General features: G+C 35.7%; 1 protein-coding gene and 1 long non-coding RNA gene across 3 annotated transcripts; one reads left to right on the top strand and one right to left on the bottom strand.

Annotated features, from left to right (window-relative positions):
- Nucleotides 1–962: 962 nt before the first annotated feature.
- Nucleotides 963–9,486, top strand: LOC126955166 (uncharacterized). 2 transcript variants are annotated; one of them, XR_007725819.1, is made up of 4 exons: nucleotides 963–1,089; nucleotides 1,318–1,397; nucleotides 1,588–1,708; nucleotides 8,967–9,486. It is a non-coding gene; the product is annotated as an uncharacterized LOC126955166 (long non-coding RNA). The 2 variants fall into 2 exon arrangements; XR_007725818.1 differs by lacking the exon at nucleotides 8,967–9,486 and having other exon boundaries at nucleotides 1,588–1,849.
- A 5,606-nt stretch (nucleotides 9,487–15,092) lies between these two features.
- On the bottom strand, nucleotides 15,093–17,268 carry CABS1 (calcium binding protein, spermatid associated 1). Its single transcript, XM_050791419.1, has 2 exons — nucleotides 15,867–17,268; nucleotides 15,093–15,243 (listed from the first exon to the last, which is right to left on the bottom strand). The coding sequence occupies exon 1, from the start codon at nucleotides 17,174–17,176 to the stop codon at nucleotides 15,986–15,988; it is 1,191 nt and encodes a 396-aa protein (XP_050647376.1). The 5' UTR covers nucleotides 17,177–17,268; the 3' UTR covers nucleotides 15,093–15,243; nucleotides 15,867–15,985.
- Between the last annotated feature and the right edge of the window lie 350 nt (nucleotides 17,269–17,618).

Raw genomic sequence — 17,618 nt, 5'->3', positions numbered from 1 at the left:
GAAATTTCATGTGTGTGTGTGTGTGTGTGTGTGTGTATGTGTAGCATTTCCTCATACTAGTGTTTTAGTGTTTTGTGGAGCACTTGTTGAGAAATCTGTTCTAATTTCCATCCTGTAAAAAAGTATAATGCATTTTACTGCTCTGAATAAAGAGAAACTTTCCATTGTCCCCTTTCATAGACCTGAAAATACAATGAGATTGATAAAGCATTCCATGAATCCATGTGGCTGACTCATTGCACGGAATCACAGACACTAAAAGCTGGAATTACCTTGAGTCAGTGTATTTCTACCCTGTGAAAGCCTTAATTCAGTAACGCAAAGGACACTTTGATTTAATTCACTTCAGTTACACAGGGTTTTGACATGACATTCCCTCAGGATTTTTGATTAGGCTCAGGTCTCTCATTTTGTCTTCACTTGGCAGAGGCTAATTCTTGAAGTTCTAAATATGATGCTTCACCTTCCTCTCTATGAAGGATTAGTTCTTATCTATTTTTGTGTTGTACATCTTCCTAATGCCCATATATTTTAGACTGGGTTTGGAGTATCTGATAGTGTGGACTACTGGGGGAAGACTTTCACTTCTCGGGCTCTGGTGCTCCCGTGCCATGTGACTCTGACAGTGTTGTCTGTTCACTGAATAGATCTCATACTACCGTAGATCTTTACTGGAAGACCCAGGAGCCACTCAACTTTTAGGATAAATTAATTTAACTAGAGGGCTGCTTTAACATTCTAACAATGTTGTTTTCTCTTCTCTTGACCCTTTTCAAGATTTTTATTGCTCTGTAGATGTAAGATCTCATGTATATTTCCCAAATTGATGCCTTGGTATATGTGGCTACATTTACCTCTAGGCAATGAAAAGGAAATGTGATGTAATAATATAAACCAGTGATCAGTGAGTGAGAAAAATATCCTACTCTGCAGTTTCTCTCTTCCCTACTTACAACTCCAACAGTTAGGTAGATGTGAGTAGCTGATTTCAGGGATACTATGGAATGATCAGGGTTTGGGACAAATTGAATATTCATAGATTGGTCTAGGTTTCACTGAATGGAGGTTGTCAGACCAATCCTGTTACAGGTATCTGGCCATTTCTCAGAATTATTTCACATTGAGAATCATAAGGTGATGGGATTGAAGGGGTGGAGAAAAAAAGAGAATGGAGAAGAAGTACATTGCTGAAATTTTCAAGGCTGGTTTGGAATATTTTTTTTCTTCTGAATGTTAGAACAATTTGGGTCATTAAACTTAGAAATGTCTATTCCACAGCATTAGAGGTAGGATAACTTTTTTTTTTTTGGTTTTAAGGCTTCATTTAGAGTACATGTCTGGTTGTGGGGAGAAAGGAGAAGGGGGATCTAACAGGATGTCAAGACAAGTATTTTCAGGTAACACATCCTTCTGTGCATTCCACCTCCAGTCTGATGTGGGGTGGGGTTATGACAATTAGAAATGGCAGAGGGTAGATACAGGGATTTGGAATTTTGAAAAGTCTTTCCAGATGATTTTGGATTTCCTCCCCTTTTTCATTGGACACCACTGAGTTTAAGAAAATAAAGAGTTTTTGTTTTTTTGCAGGATCATAGAAAATGTGCCTTATTTAAAAAACCATCAACATGTATAAGGAAAATATATCTACATTGAATGAAGAAATATTGATTTTGGAACTGACAGCTAGGAAAGCATTGCATTTCATGAAGTAAGTTTTCCTACTCCCATTGCAGACTAATACATATCAAGAGGCAGGTAATTGATGCAAGATTTTGGTGCTTACACAACTATTACCATTTGTTTCCTAAACTTTGATATTCAGACTCTGTCTCTTAACATTTTCTTTGGTTGGAAATAAAATATTTGTACCTTATCAACTTGTCAGACAAAATGGCTTTTGATTATGATTGAAAATGTAAAAAGATAACCAGAAATGTAATAAAACTTATTTTGTGTTTTCTTATGCGCATCAACAGACTAAAAAGAGATGGGAAACACAAACATTAAAAAATTAGATCCAGAGTATGTATGGCATTTTGAGAAGAGTAGTGATTGTAAGTCAGGTATGAGGGTAAAATGTGTTTGCATTAGGATGAATAGAATGAAATACAATTTAAGAATTTCTGGTGTCATCGTTGCATGAGCAACATTCTAACAGTTTAAAGAGTGCACAGTCTGTGGAATAAGGATGATCTATTTTTCTTGAATCCTTTTAGCAGAAGGATTCCTTTTCCTCCACATTCACATGAGTGTGTTGGTACCTGGTCTCCAGTGACCAGGTAGTGCTAGATTTGACTTCCTTTATCATTATAACTACTATTCACTCAGGTGTCCAGCTGGAGACCACTATGCTACTACTACAATAATCTTTATGAAGTTGGTGTGAGAAAAAAGCCAACCTGTCTTTTATGGAAGAGAAAAATGAATGGTCCCAAGAAGCTCTGGAATAGGATTTTTCATGGGATGGGAAATCCTCCTGGCTACATTTTAGCATGGGGAAGGAGAAGAAGAGGGAGTTCCCATAATTAGCAGTGCCCATAAGACACTGGTTGTTCATGAAATGATACTGGATTATGTTCTCAGAAATAAGTCTTAGACAATGTCCTTCTCATCCTCTAGGTAATGTAATTTAGGTGCAGGTGTTAGATTAACAAATCTAAAAATATTAGGGATAGCAGGCACATGCTCTTGCTTGGAAGTTAATACCATGTCTAGATTTTCTTAATTTATTTGAATTCTTTATGTGGTTGCAAATTCATTTTATAGAGTTTCTTATGAAACTCTATAAGAAACTCTATAGAGTTTTCTTCTTCCCAGCTTTTTATTTTTGGAGAGTCCACCAAGGACTAAATTTTATGTAGGAGTGCTCCTGCAAAGGTAGAATCAGAGTACCTTAACAACTTAAAAATCACAATACTGCAATGACCAATTTACATGTGTTTGGAATTCTAGAAACCTATCAGTATGTGGGAAAAGAAAAATAATAGGATTACATTCCAAAGTCAGCAAAAGATCTTAGAGAAAGTTAAATTAGGGTATTAGAAATAAAATAAAAACAGGGTATGTTTAGTATAAAGCTACATTGGCATAAAACAATGAACTGAATGTACCCCTTATGATTAGGAACTGAATAAGAAAATAAATACATGTAAAATATTTTATATTTACCGTGGGGTAAGCAGTGAAGATCAAAATGATTGCAAACAAAATCAGAGGCTTCATCTTGTCTTTGGGTCCTCTGGAACCAAGCAGCTTCATTGGTGATCAGACAATAAAAGAAATAAAAATTTGTTTTTGGTAAATTTTAACCAATGAAAAAACACTTATGTCTATTATGGCATATCTATGGCATATATCATATCTATGGCATAAGAAGAACATATTATTTAAAAGAAATACATAGAGTTCAACAGATAGGAGCAAAGGTTAAGAATAGTGAATTCTAATAACACTACATAAAGTAAATAAAGAATCATGGCCGGGCGCGGTGGCTCAAGCCTGTAATCCCAGCACTTTGGGAGGCCGAGACGGGCGGATCACGAGGTCAGGAGATCGAGACCATCCTGGCTAACACGGTGAAACCCCATCTCTACTAAAAAATACAAAAAACTAGCCGGGCGAGGTGGCGGGCGCCTGTAGTCCCAGCTACTCGGGAGACTGAGGCAGGAGAATGGCGTGAACCCGGGAGGCGGAGCTTGCAGTGAGCTGAGATCCGGCCACTGCACTCCAGCCTGGGCGACAGAGCAAGACTCCGTCTCAAAAAAAAAAAATAAATAAAAATAAAAAAAATAAAGAATCATGACAAAATTTCTCATTTAATTGTCAAGAAAACAAATATTGATCCTACCTTTTTACCTATTATTTTATGATTACTAAACAGTTATTTAAGAAGGCAAACCCATAATATGATTGAGAATGTGGTGAGATATACAACCTTTTACACAACCATTAGTTCTATTAATTTAGATAATTTTTTAAATAGTCATATAACAATACACAAAAGAAACATGAAAATGTTGATACTTCTAACTTAAAAACCCATTTTTTGGAAATCATTGTCAATAAATTAAACAATAGAAAAAACCCACTAGTGTTCATTTCAGTGTTACTGATAATTAAAAATATATTCATAATCATGAAGACTTTGTGGAAATTTGAAAAATGCTTATGTTGTAATGATAAGGTAAATGTTTAAATATCATGCTATATGTAAATTATCCACATAGATGACAGAAAAATGTAAGCATAAATGAAGTTATATATGAGATGATTATGTAATTTATGTGTGGATTTTCTGTTCTCAAAAAAATTTATGGTATTCTGTTGATATCATAATTTAAACACATAAAAAACCTAAGAAATTTCCACTAAAATGATCTGTCTCTAATTTTCACCTTACATACGTAAAACACTGGACAGAAAAATTTAATGTTAACTCATAACCTAAAATACATATATTGTTAGAAATATGAAACACTCATTTAATTTTACCATCAGTATTAATTTTTATTATCAACAAACAACTCGAAATTTAATATTTCTGTTAAACTTTCATTTTTTGATATAATCTTCACTTCTGAATTTTCTCATCCAAACAAAATGTAAAAAACAAATCCATCTCAAATGGTAATTATTTGAAGACTATTATAAAAATATTCTTTCTTAATACTTTTGCAATCACATAATACTTCAATAATGAATCTCTCTCTCTCTCTTTTTTTCTTTTTTGCTAACATTCATTTTTTCCCAAAGAAAAGTAGCTAAGAGTTTTAGTTGCCAAATCCTGGTCATATTACCTAACCTATCAGAGGCCTATTTTCCTAATTTTAAAATGAAGTGATTTATTTTTTGATTGATGAAGTGGTCAGATTTCAATACCCCAAAAATAAGAATAGAAAACCAAATTAACAAGTTTATCGCTTCCATATGAAACAGTCATAATCTCAAGCAAAATATGAGACACATTTCTACATTAATATGTACGTCCCTTTGTAACAAAAGAGATAAATAAAGTAGAGGCAATCAACTAATATAAAATCAGGCCCAATGATTTCCTGCATAATTTAATACACTGATTTTTCTGCCACTGAGAACATTTTCATTTGTATAGGTTCAAAACTAAAATATGGCGTTATACCTAGAAAGGGCCATTTTAAAGATTCCAATATTCTGGAGGACAGGCTATTTTTATCATTATCATTTTTCCTGAAATTGTTACCATTTTACTGTTAGAAATGGATAAAACTTGTAGGCTGAGAACTTATTAAAGAAGTATCAATTTTTTTTCTGTTTACAGTATTTCCTTTCAAATGCATTTTTTCTGTTGGAATTCTGTGGAAAGCAGAGTTTGAGATTTCACAACACTTCTAATTATATAATTAGAAACTATATAACAAAAACTAAAGAAAATGGATTTTTAAGCCTTTGAAATTAAAAACGAAAAAAGATACCGTAATGAGGGGGTCTTCTTTCTGTTTGTCCAGCAATGTCAGCCTTTCCTCAGCTTGTGAAATCTGGAAGCTCAGTGAAAGAGCACAGGTGATTCATGCCTTATAAAGGATTATTTTTTATCTCCTTTATTCCTTCTATATTGTGAAGCAAAATATTATTATTATTATTTTAGCCTTTGCATCTGGGTTAATCCAAATCACTTCCTGAAACAACAAAAGGACAGGTATAATTTTCAAAAGTTAACATTTGTACTTTTCATTTTTTTTCAGGAACGTCATGATTAATTATCTGTGTATTAGAAAAAGTGAAGGTTTATTCATTATAACTTAAATGTGATACATTGAATACACTCCTTCCTTCATTTCAGATATTTTCTTAACATTTTACTGTAAAGCAATATTTATTGAAACTTGACCAGAAACCCAAGGACTAACATGTTTTCTTTCTTTTTAACTGTACCCTCTTATTTATAATATAATGCTCGACTATTAAGTGCTAACATGTATTCTGAGCTGGGAGAAAGTATTTGAAAATGATAACTTCTTTTATGTTCATTTTTGGCTTTTTAAAGTAAAATATTGCTGAAGTAAATTTTTAGAGATTATAAAATTAGCTCAACTGAAACATTAATGGTTCTTTTCTCACATTTTCTTAACATAAAAACGAGAAAAAGGGTCCTCACACCTGTAATGTCAGCATTTTGGGAGGCCAAAGTGGGATGATCACTTGAGCCCAGGAGTGTGAGACCAGCCTGGGCAAGATGATGGAACCCCATCTCTAGAGAAAGTGCAAAAATTAGCTGAGGTGGGAGGATTGCTTGAGCCCAGGAGTTTGAGACCAACTTGGGCAACATGATGAAACCTCATCTCTACAAAAATTAGCTGGGCATGGTAGCCTTTTCTGTCTCTACAAAACATTTAAAAAATTATCTGGACATGGTGATGTGCATCTGTAGTACCAGCTACTTTAGAGGCTGAGGTGGGAGGATCACCTGAGCCTGGGAGACTGAGGCTGCAGTAAGCTGTGATAATGCCACTATACTCCAGCCTGGACCACGGAGTGAGACCCTGTCTCAAACAAACAAACACCAAAATAAAAAAAGAGAAAAAGGTGACTAACGAACCATTTTGACACTCTTTACTATACATCTTTTACCACTAGATTCAGAATAATTCCTTTTTGTTTGTTTGTTTGTTTTGTTTTGAGACGGAGTCGCCCAGGCTAGAGTGCAGTGGCCGGACCTCAGCTCACTGCAAGCTCCGCCTCCCGGGTTCACGCCATTCTCCTGCCTCAGCCTCCCGAGTAGCTGGGACTACAGGCGCCCGCCACCGCGCCCGGCTAGTTTTTTGTATTTTTTAGTGGAGACGGGGTTTCACCGGGTTAGCCAGGATGGTCTCGATCTCCTGACCTTGTGATCCGCCCGTCTCGGCCTCCCAAAGTGCTGGGATTACAGGCTTGAGCCAGCGCGCCCGGCCCAGAATAATTCTTTATTACACAACAGTTTTGTATCACAGAAGAAGGCTTGCTCAGAAGAAATGTGACAGTTATTTGCTAATACAAAATGTGAGCATTGTAGTAGTTTGACGTCTGCTTTGATGCCACCTTTAATTTCCATGAAAATGTTGTTTGTTACCAGAAAGATAGAAAAACATCATCTGGAAAACCTACTGGTGGATAATCAGATTTTCAACGCTTTTCTTTCAAGTTAGCTGTTAACAATGGTATATCCTCTTGGCATTAATTCACACTGTGATGAATGAAAGAATGGGGAAGAACCTCTAGACTTTTTAATCCCAAAGGTAAATTGGAGGGCACTAGATGCAACATCTCTTTGGTTATTGGATTTTCAGTTTACCCATACTTTCTAAAAATTATTTTAGGATCACTAAAAACAATGAGAACAAGCTAAAGTATAAATCAGGAGGCAGATCTAGATCTGTGTGCTTTCACATAGATGGTAATTTTGTATGGGAAGAAACCGAAATTTGAGAAAATAAATAACTTGCTCATATTTTCAAAAGCCAGTTGAATCCAGTTTTTATTTTCTCCACGACATTTTCTTTCCTCTGCACCGAGATATTCTTATGTATGTTTAACTTTTGTTGTGAGACATTCTGGCTAATCATTATAGTGAATAAGTTGTAGACAGAGAGAGTCTGTCTTAGGCATTTTTATGGCTCTATCAATTAGTAGATTTCCTGGCACTAATCTAGGTGAAATATAATGCTTTTGACCAAGTAAATATATTTATATGTCAAAATTAATTTTCTTTCCTTTTCTTTGTTGCAAATGATTCTAATGTGAAATTCTGTAGACTAAGAGAAAATGTCAGGATTCCAACTCACAAGATTCTTGCTTAGAAAACTTGGCTAGGACCATCTACTGTACCCAACAGGGCTGGTCAGAGCTTTCAAATTTTGACATATAATGTTCATGTCAAGGAGTCTGTGTAGTTAAGCTCATTCTTATTATATCATCATTTTGTTTAATAGTGTGATTGGAATACCTTGATAAATATTAAAATGTTGATAATTATTCTTACTAATTCTTGTTCTTCTTTTGGGCTTTATTATCTCTTCCTTACATGAATGCCATAGTTTGTTATATCTCTATTTTTAGCTTCGCCGATCACCCCATCCAACTTTTACGTTTTTACTGAAATTTCCTTTCTAAAATACAATCTAACATGCAAATACAATGCTTGAAACTTTGGTTGCCTGCCATTGTCTATATCTGCATTTCCCAAACCATGTTACAGAGCATTATCCTTAGAGGAGTTTACTGGAGGTCCATGATGATAGAGCTGAATGAACCCTTCTTACATATATTCTTATTTAAAGACTCCAGGAAATTCATTCCAATATTTCGTCAATGCATTTTACCCTGAAACTCTAATTTCAGTGACACTAGTTCAGGGAACATGAGCTGATATGAAGTTTTAACACTAAGTTGCTACACAAGATGTGATTGGTTAATTTTCTGTGTCAACTAGGCTAGGCTATGATGCCCTATTGTCAGGTCAACCACTAGTCCAGATGTTACTGTGACATTTGCAATCAGTTGACTTTAAGTAAAGCAGATTACCCTTCATAGTGGGGATAGGCCTTATCTAATTTGTTGAAGGCCTTAAGAGCAAAGACTGAGGTTTCCTGGAAAAGAAAAAATTGTGCCTCAAGACTGTAACCCAGAACTCTTTCTGAGTTTCCTGCATGCTGGCCTCGCCTGGGGATTTCAGACTCAATACTCCCATAGCAACTCTTGCCTGAATTCCCAGCCTGGCTTTCTTTTTCACTCTTTCTATATATCCCATTTGCTTCTATTTCTCTGGAGAATCCTGCCTAATATGCATGGTCTGATACAATTTGGTTATAATTCTGATTTGTTTGTAAAGCTGTTATATCACTTACAATCTATTTGTTATGACTTATACTCAGACCCATTGTGCTTACTTCAAAATTATTAATAACACCAAGTGCCTTCATGCTTCTGTGTTTTTGACCTTCTCCTTTCCACAGCTTGCAACCAGTGATCTCCTTCTTGTCTTGGCCAACTGGTATTCAATTCTAAGCATCAACTGCAGATCAGCTCTCTTCTGAGAGCATTCAGTTTAATAAATGAAAACATCATTTCCTCATTTACTGGTAAATTTTATTCATTTATTTAACAGATGTTTATTGAGCATCTATTGTGTTCCAAGTTCTCAGAATTGAGCAGTGAACAATAGTATCTGGTTTCTTCACTTTGAATGCAGTGTGGATAGCTCTGTTTGGACATTCTGGTTTATAGCTGTTGTTTTGGAGTCATTATTATATTGTCTCTTTCAGTCTCAAAAACGTTCTGGTTTTCATGACAAATGATGTGATCATCCTAATTACCAGTTATACAGTCTAGGAGGGAAGATAAGCATTAACCAGGTTATGGGTTAAATTGTCCTCCCCCCCAAAAAAATGCTGAAATCCTAACCCCCAGTAATTGTGAGACCCCAAATTTGGAAATGGTGTCTTTTCAGATGTAATGAAATTAAGATGAGGTCATAATGGATTAGGATGGGCCTAATCCAATGACTGGTGTGCTTATAACTGAAGGGACATCTTTCCATGGAGACACAAAGGAGAACCTCATGTGGCAAGCAGGCAGAGACTGCAATGATGTGTTTACAAAATGAAGAATACCAAGGATTGCCAGCAGTTAGTTCCCAGAATCTAGGAAGAAACACAAGAAAAAAATCCCCTAGAAACTGCAGAGAGAACATGGTCCTGCTAACACCTTGATTTCGACTTATATACCCCAGAACTGTGGGGGATATAGATTTCTCTTGTTGTTAACCACCCAGTTTGTGGCACTTTGTTACAGTAGTCTTAAAAACATAATATAACATGCAATTGACATAATTATGGATGTTACATAAAGCAAGGTGTAGTGTACTGTGAATAATATATGACAGAAGAATACAGGGGCCTATAGAAATTTAGGGTCCAGGGAGGATATAACTGAGGAAGTGACATTTAGGTGTACTTTATTAAAAGGTGAGTTAAAGAATTTTTCAGGGCGAGCATAGCACGTTCAGTGATCCTGATATAAGACATAGCTTTATGCTCTAAGGATGATCAAAATGAGATCTATATAGTTGAAATTTCAGAACAGAAAATGACAGTAGCATATTATGAGGCTGCATAGATAAGCAGGGTTTCCATTGTGGCGACACTGATGAACATCGTGAAGATTTTGGACTTCATCCTAAAGTTGGTGGAAAGTCATGGAATAATTTTTTGAATTAGGAGGTGGAAGTGATATGATCAATTTATGTAATAAACTTCCACTTTTGCTTGATAGAGATTTGGATAAAGAAATGGCAATGGGAAGGAGGGCAAATGGTTCTCTGCTGTATTTGGAATGCCAAGGTAAAAACTTCGTATTTGTTAGGTATGGAGAATGAGAGAGAGGGAAGTGAGGGCTGAGTGCCCAGTTTCTGGCTTAGACAACTGTGAAAATAGTGCCTTTTGCTGAGATGGAGAATATTAGAAGAGGAGAAATTTGAGGGAAGGGAAATGCCAATTTTAATTCAGCCTTCTGTTATGTTTGAAATACATGTAAGAAAAGCAAAATAACATATCAGGAGTGCTGTAACGAAAATAAAGGCTATAGACTCAAAATGTAATTCATATATCCTTTGTTTACTCCTAATTTGCAATAGGTAGAATTGGTGGAAGCACATATACTACAAACACACTGGTTTAATTTCCCACTGTTCTTGGTGCCTTGAAGTTATGAATGTTCTTTATTGCATCCTCATGTAGAGCTAGTTTAACTTTGGGAATCTCCTCAGGATAACGTTCTTTCTTCATGGTCAGGAGTCTTTGCCTCTTAAGATTGGCTTCTGTCCCTCTCTTTTTGTGGTCAGAAGCTCCCTGTGACTTGGAGGAGAGTGCTATGCCCCAGGGTAAGGTTATCTGTGGGGAAGGGGTACAGTGGGGATTATAAATAGGGGTTACACTGGGACAGAGGGAACTTTGGACAGAGATTTCTGTGTCAGAGGGAACTATGGGTAGGATTATCTTGTGACACAGGAGGATCTTTTATCAAATAAATACAATGAAATATTATAGGTAGTGTGATTAAAGAATGTACATAGTGGGATACCCAACAGGTAATCATACCGAGGGGTGGTTAAAGACGATAGCATATGAGGTGAATATGAAAGATGATATTTACAACATGAGACTGTGGCACTGGGAGAACAGCGGGCACTGTAATCTCAGCACTTTGGGAAGCTGTGGCGGGAGCGTTGCTTGAGGCCGGTATTTTGAGACCGTTCCAGGCAAGATAGCAATACCCTTTCTCTATCAAATAAATAAATAAATAAAAAGACACAGGGACTTGAAATAACTTGGGTTCTCAGTTTTTAAAGTGTGTTGGTTTCAAACAACAGAAAACATAACCCAAACTTGTTTAATTAGAAAATGCATTGTCTCAGGTAAATAAGCAGACTAGTTAGGCTTGCTACATGGTGTGACTACTCTCACGTTCTTTTATTTTTTCATATTTATATTTCTTATCTCTAATATCCTCAGTGTTTGCTTTACTGTCAAGCAACCTGCCTCCTTGTCATCCAAGGTGACTCTAGCAACTCCTGGCCCCAGATGTCTTTAGACGGAAGTTTCCTTCAGAAACTTATTCCCCAGAGCCTCCCCAAAGCACTTCTGTTTGTCCTCTTTGCTCTGACTGGTTCATGTGCTTATTCTTCATGACTGTGGCAAGGCATGTGGGAGCAGGGAATGAGCAAAAAGCTTTAGAGATGACTGTTGTGGGGCTTAATTAATTGGCTAAATACAAAACCAGAGGTGAGATGACCAGCTACAAGACAGCCATTAGGCTTAACCAGGGCAGCGGCAACGGGAAGGGATCAAGGAGTAGGGTTATGATAAAGAGATGGAATGATTCATTGTTCAACGGTTCACACAAAGCAGTGTGATTTGAACTTGAATTTTGGAGCCACGCAGGTCTGTGGAGCTGAGCTTTGTTACTTACTAGCATTGTTATCTGGGACCAGTGACTTTTCTGTTTCACTTTGGTTATCTGCGAAATGTGACTACTGCAAATGTCTACTCACTGTATGCCCATCACTCCTTTCTCAGGTCATCACTATTTAGAATATTTGGGAATAGAGACTCTGTCTCATATTCATTCTCTAATTACTCATCTTAACTGTTTCTTCTTCGCCTCCTATATTTCTTTAATTTTTCAAGAATTGCATATTCAAGACCTTGTGTCTTACCAACATTTAATCAAATTTCAGGGCAAGGAGAAACTTTGTTTTGAAATGGCACAAGGTAAAATGGATAATTAGGCACGCTTTCTTGGAAAAGTGTTCAATGACCAATAGGAATCTCACTGGCCACTCATCTTCCTGGACTCTAACCAGTTGCTATGTGCTGTTCTTCTTGTTATTTCTAAGCCCTAGCCCCAAATTCCTATTAACTTATGTTGTAGAGCACATTATCTTTTTCATTGTTTAACTGTTCCAGTTCAGTTTATACCTCAGAGCCTCGTCTCCTCCAAGCAAAGGGGACTATCAAGTTGTTTTCCTAAACAAAGACCTTGAAAGAAGTATAGTTGGAGTTTATAAAATAATGATACTTTTATAAACTCTGAACCCATGACCTCTTAATCACTATACTGTATGGGCCCTCAGATTTAAATACAAGAATGTTGGCAAATTCTTACACTCAAGAAAGTGATTTTATATGTTCATAAAGGAGAAACACTGAAAACAATCTACAATTGTAGTCACATGTAATTAATTACACTTCTAGCCTGTGCTCTCAGTACTAAGATTGTTTTGAGGATAAAATGATTAAAACCTTTAATAGCTTCCAAACAGATAAGATTCAGGATGTTTAACAAGGGCTGTATGATTTGTCTCTTGCCTACCTTTCCAGTTTCATCTTATTTTCCAGCTAATACTATGTCTGTTCATATCCTTGAAAAATCTAGCCTCAAGGATTTGGAGATGTTTCCTCATCTCTCCACATTTTTCAGTATTTTAGCTTAAATCTCACCCCCTCAGAGAAAATTTCTTGGCCTTAAATGTGTGTGAAATCTGCAATTATAATCTTATGTTTTTTCTTTGAAACACCCATCACATTTTGCATGTAGTCATTTCTTTCTGTGTGATTACTTGATATTGTTTCTCTAAAATTTGTCTTTTATGGTAAATTAATTTCCATGAAGGCAGGGACGGTGTCATTTGATTCACTACAGTGTCTCAAAATACTTTCATAGTGCTTGGAACATAGTTGGTGCATATACATGCCTTATGAATAAAAAATAAAATAGTGTCTGACACATAGGAAACACTCAAAATACTAGCTAATAGGAAGCAGGTAATAGTGAAAGATTTAGCTTGGCTTCCAGGTTTTCTAGTTAACAGGGTTGACAAACATTCATCCTCTCCTGTGTACAGTTTATGTTCTGGATGATTGCAGAGCATTTAGAAATGCACAAAAGCCCAGAGAATGAAACCAAATCACCTTCAGTCCTTCCTAGAGATTATATATTGTAATATATATAATCCAGACATTCTGCATGCATGTGTATGTGTATGCATGTGTATATTGCGTACATACCACTGTGTAAATTTGGTTAGAGTTGTATGAAAATATCTTCCATTTGGTTAAATATTCTTCCTTAGAACCATTTCAAAAGATGCAAACTATGGCTTCCTATGGATATATAGACATGTAATTAATTACATGTGACTACAATTGTAGATTGTTTTCAGCGTTTCTCCTTTATGAACATATAAAATCACTTTCTTGAGTGTAAGAATTTGCCAACATTCTTGTACTTAAATCTGAGGACGCATAGAGTATAGTGATTAAGAGAGCATGGGTTCTGGGTTTGAAGTGTTCTTTGCTACATATTAACTATGAAGCTTGGTGCATGTTGAGTAGCTTTTCTGACTGTTTCCTTATCACTAAAATGAGAATAATAATGTTTCTCCTCCTAGGGTACCATGGAGATCAAATGTTATGCTAAATATAAACTCAACTGTGCCTGACAGGTAGTCAGAGCTCAATAAATGTTAGAACTTTCATAATTTCTGATTCTTAGGAAAATTCTCAGGGCTAAAATATGTACAATAACTGGGCCCAAAACTTCCAACTTTTTAAATGCTTGCTACATGTATTGCCAAATTGGCTTCCAGCCTTCTAGAAAGGTTGGAGAAATTTGGAGAAAGTTTGGAAAATGAGTCAACAATGAACATGTACAATAATTACTGTCAATCCTCAAATGACTAAAACTGATGTGTAATAGCTTTATTTTAATTTTTTTAAATGTCTATTGAATATTTTTCACATGTTCATTGACAATTTGTATTTCATGAATTATGTTTATTTCTATTATTCATTTAAAATACTTTCTTTGTAGAAACTTCTATAGAAAAATGATAGTAATCTTTTCACTGCTATATAAAATCAGTAAAATGAAATTAGTTATTTACTTTTTAATTTTATGTTAATTTTCTTTGTTTCAGAATTTTAACTATTCATGATTTTAAACCTATTAATCTTTTTATCACCTTTTCATATATGCTTAGATTTCTCAGGTCCATTTGGATAGATATACAGGTGTGTTTCCTCCTAGGTTTTTGTATGGTTTTAGTTTTTATATGAAAGTCTTTAATCCATGTAGAATTTATTTTAAAGTATGGTCTTAAACAGAATTTAAAAATTTGTTTATTATTCCAACTTATTATTTTCCCAAATACTGATTGTTCACATAAGATTAACTATTATATCCCATGTTTTTGAAGTCTACTTCACTATATAACAAATTTTTGTGTCATAATTTTTTTCTGGGTTTTAACATACTATCATTATTGTTCTAGTCTATAGTTTATCTAATGGTGTAAATCCCTTTACAAACTGCCCGTACATAATGTATTTCATTCATTTGGTGTTTTGGCATTGTTTTTATTTCTTTTTTTAATGTAATACAATTATAAATCTCTATAGAATAATTTCACTTCTGGGGATTAGAGCTATATTATTCTTTAAACAAACAATGAATTTTCATTTCTCTTTCTCCTAATTTGAGAATTCTGTACTAGAATATCAAACACACCTACACACAGCAAATCAGTTGCTTGCCAAAAAGATTTATTGAAGAGAAATGAGCAAAGTGAAAACAGACCCATTTAAGTAGTCTGTGCCACAAAAGAATGAAGATTTATGTCCTTGAATTGCTAGCAAGAATCATAAGAAGAGTGTGATATTCAGTGTTTAAGACCTGGAAAACATGGACAAAAATTCAGAAAACATGTTTTAACAGAAAGAAAATTAAATTGATATATATGTTTACAGAACATTTTTCTGACAAATATGCATATTTGTAAAATATCATTTTGCTTTAGTTTGTATCTAACATGTGCTAAGAACCTTACCATAAATCTTATGTATCTTACATGTGGGTGCTAAACAATTACTGAATTTTTAAAATTCTTATATGAATGAAGATTAAAAATTTTTTAAGTAGAAGAAAATCATTGGTGAAATACTAATGAAAAAATTGTTTAGAACCAGCGTTTTGGGAGAACTTTTTAGTGCTATGGTAATGTTTTTGAGAGGTTAATTTGATTATCTTCATATCCTTAATTCTCACTAAAGTATAATACTGACTGTTAACTAAAGGATATGCATCATTAAATGTTATAGAAATGAGCTTTTACATTGCTCTGTCTTCATACTCCCTGAAGGCTAGGGCGAAAAATTTTACATTATGTAATTGTTAGAATATTGAAACTTTGTGATACTAGGGGGACTCTTACACTGTGTTTTGTTTTCTAAGTTTCCATAAATCTGTTACATGATCTGTAGTCCTAAGCATCTACATTTATTAAGTCGAATACTTGCCTTAAATGCCCACATTCTTTCATTTCTAAAGGTTTTTGCTTGTTGGAAAAACTTCTTAGATGTTAAGGCTAGCTGGCTAGGCTATTGCACAATTTTACATGGTATCCCTTTTGCTGCTTTCAAATCATGAACTCATCTGGTTCTTCTTTCAGTAGTTCAAAGATATCCGTCTCAGTTGTGGAGGTGTCTTCCTTATAGTCTGGGGTATCTAATACAGAGCTAGTTCCAGAAAATGGCTCAGTGATCTTAGGTACAGTCTCTGTTCTATCAGTTTCAGACAACTCTTCTTCTGTAGATGAGTCTTCCACTAGGTTTGTAGCTATTGATGCAGGGACAACGAAGTCATATCTGGATTCAACAGCAGTGAGCAAAACAGAATGGGTCTCTGCTTCAGTTGCAGTCTCTCTCTCCATCCAAATATTGGCTCCCTCGGGAGATTCTTCATCAGTTAGCAGAGTATCTTCCTGGTTATCTTTATCTTTTTCAGCAGAGGTAGTGAGTTCAAACACAGTGATAAACTTTTCCTCATCAGAGTCAGTTAGTGTAGTCACAGCACCGGTGTCATCTTCTAAAACACTTAGGTCAATTTTGGTTATTTTCTCTTCTTCAAGGGCAGTTATATCTGGAATAGTAGTGAAGTTTACTTCAGGAGCAGGAGGGATTTCAGCCTCAGGAATAATGGAATCAGTGACCTGGATAGCCTCATCAGCAGGGACATTGGATTTGATGGAGGAATTATAATTGTTCATATCAGCTTCATCCTTTATACGTGGAAAGGCAGGAGTGTCAGCAACACCGGCACTGCTGTCCTTTAGTGTGCCAGAGACTTCAGATGTTATTAAGATCTCTGCATCTCCTGTGTCAATGGTATCCAAGAGGATATCTTCTTTTGCTATGTCAGTGGAAAAATCTATTAAAGAAACAGTAGTAACTGGTGATGAAATATTCCCAATTTTCACGGTCATGAAATTTTCAGTAATAGAGTCTCTTGTGATGGAGTTTGCAGTGCCGGTCAGAGAGGTAATTTCTTTCTGTAGGTGAGTTGTTGACTTAATAAAGTCGGTCCCCATATCATCTTCTGATCTGAGTTTTTCCTTTGTAGGCGTCAGTTTGTTGTCTGTAGTTGTTGAAAAATCGCTTTCTAGCACATATTCGTTTACTGAAGTGACGTGATCTCCTTCTGAAGTAATAGTTGTTTCTGATTTGGGAATAGCATTGTCAGCCCCAAAGAAAATGGTTGCCGCAGTTGGTGTTTTACTGCTTTCTGTTGGAGGATGAGAATAAATTTTGGGCAAACCATCTTCAGCCATGGGGCGAAGTGGCACTGTGCACTCTCACAGGTCTTGCTTCTGGACTCAGTGGTATCTCTAGGCAGGAGAGCAGTGTTCATCAGAGTGATTAAAGCTTGAGTCATCATGGTGATTGTTGCATCAGCTATGGGGGCAATGTAACTGGGTCTCCTTGGAAGTTGTTTCTAGGCTGCGATTGGTCATCTAGTTGCAGGAATATTGGATGAAAAGACAATAGAATCTGCTCTGATTATGAAATCAAATTCACAGCCAAGCATTTCAATTGCAGGGAACTTAAGATTTACCATGTTGCTGTTTATAAGGAAGATGTCGCCGGATGTGGAGTTAGGGTCACTTGAAACAGACATAGCAGAGACTGCCAGGCACCTTGTGGGTTTAGTATTAGTAAGGAAAACTCTGGAAGCCACAAGTTTAGCACCATCAGCTTCAGGTCATCTATCTT

Source organism: Macaca thibetana, chromosome 5 (genome assembly GCF_024542745.1).
Source record: "Macaca thibetana thibetana isolate TM-01 chromosome 5, ASM2454274v1, whole genome shotgun sequence".
NCBI lineage: Eukaryota > Metazoa > Chordata > Mammalia > Primates > Cercopithecidae > Macaca > Macaca thibetana.
Note: the sequence above shows the minus strand (reverse complement) of the source record. Positions and strands in the feature narration are given on the sequence as shown.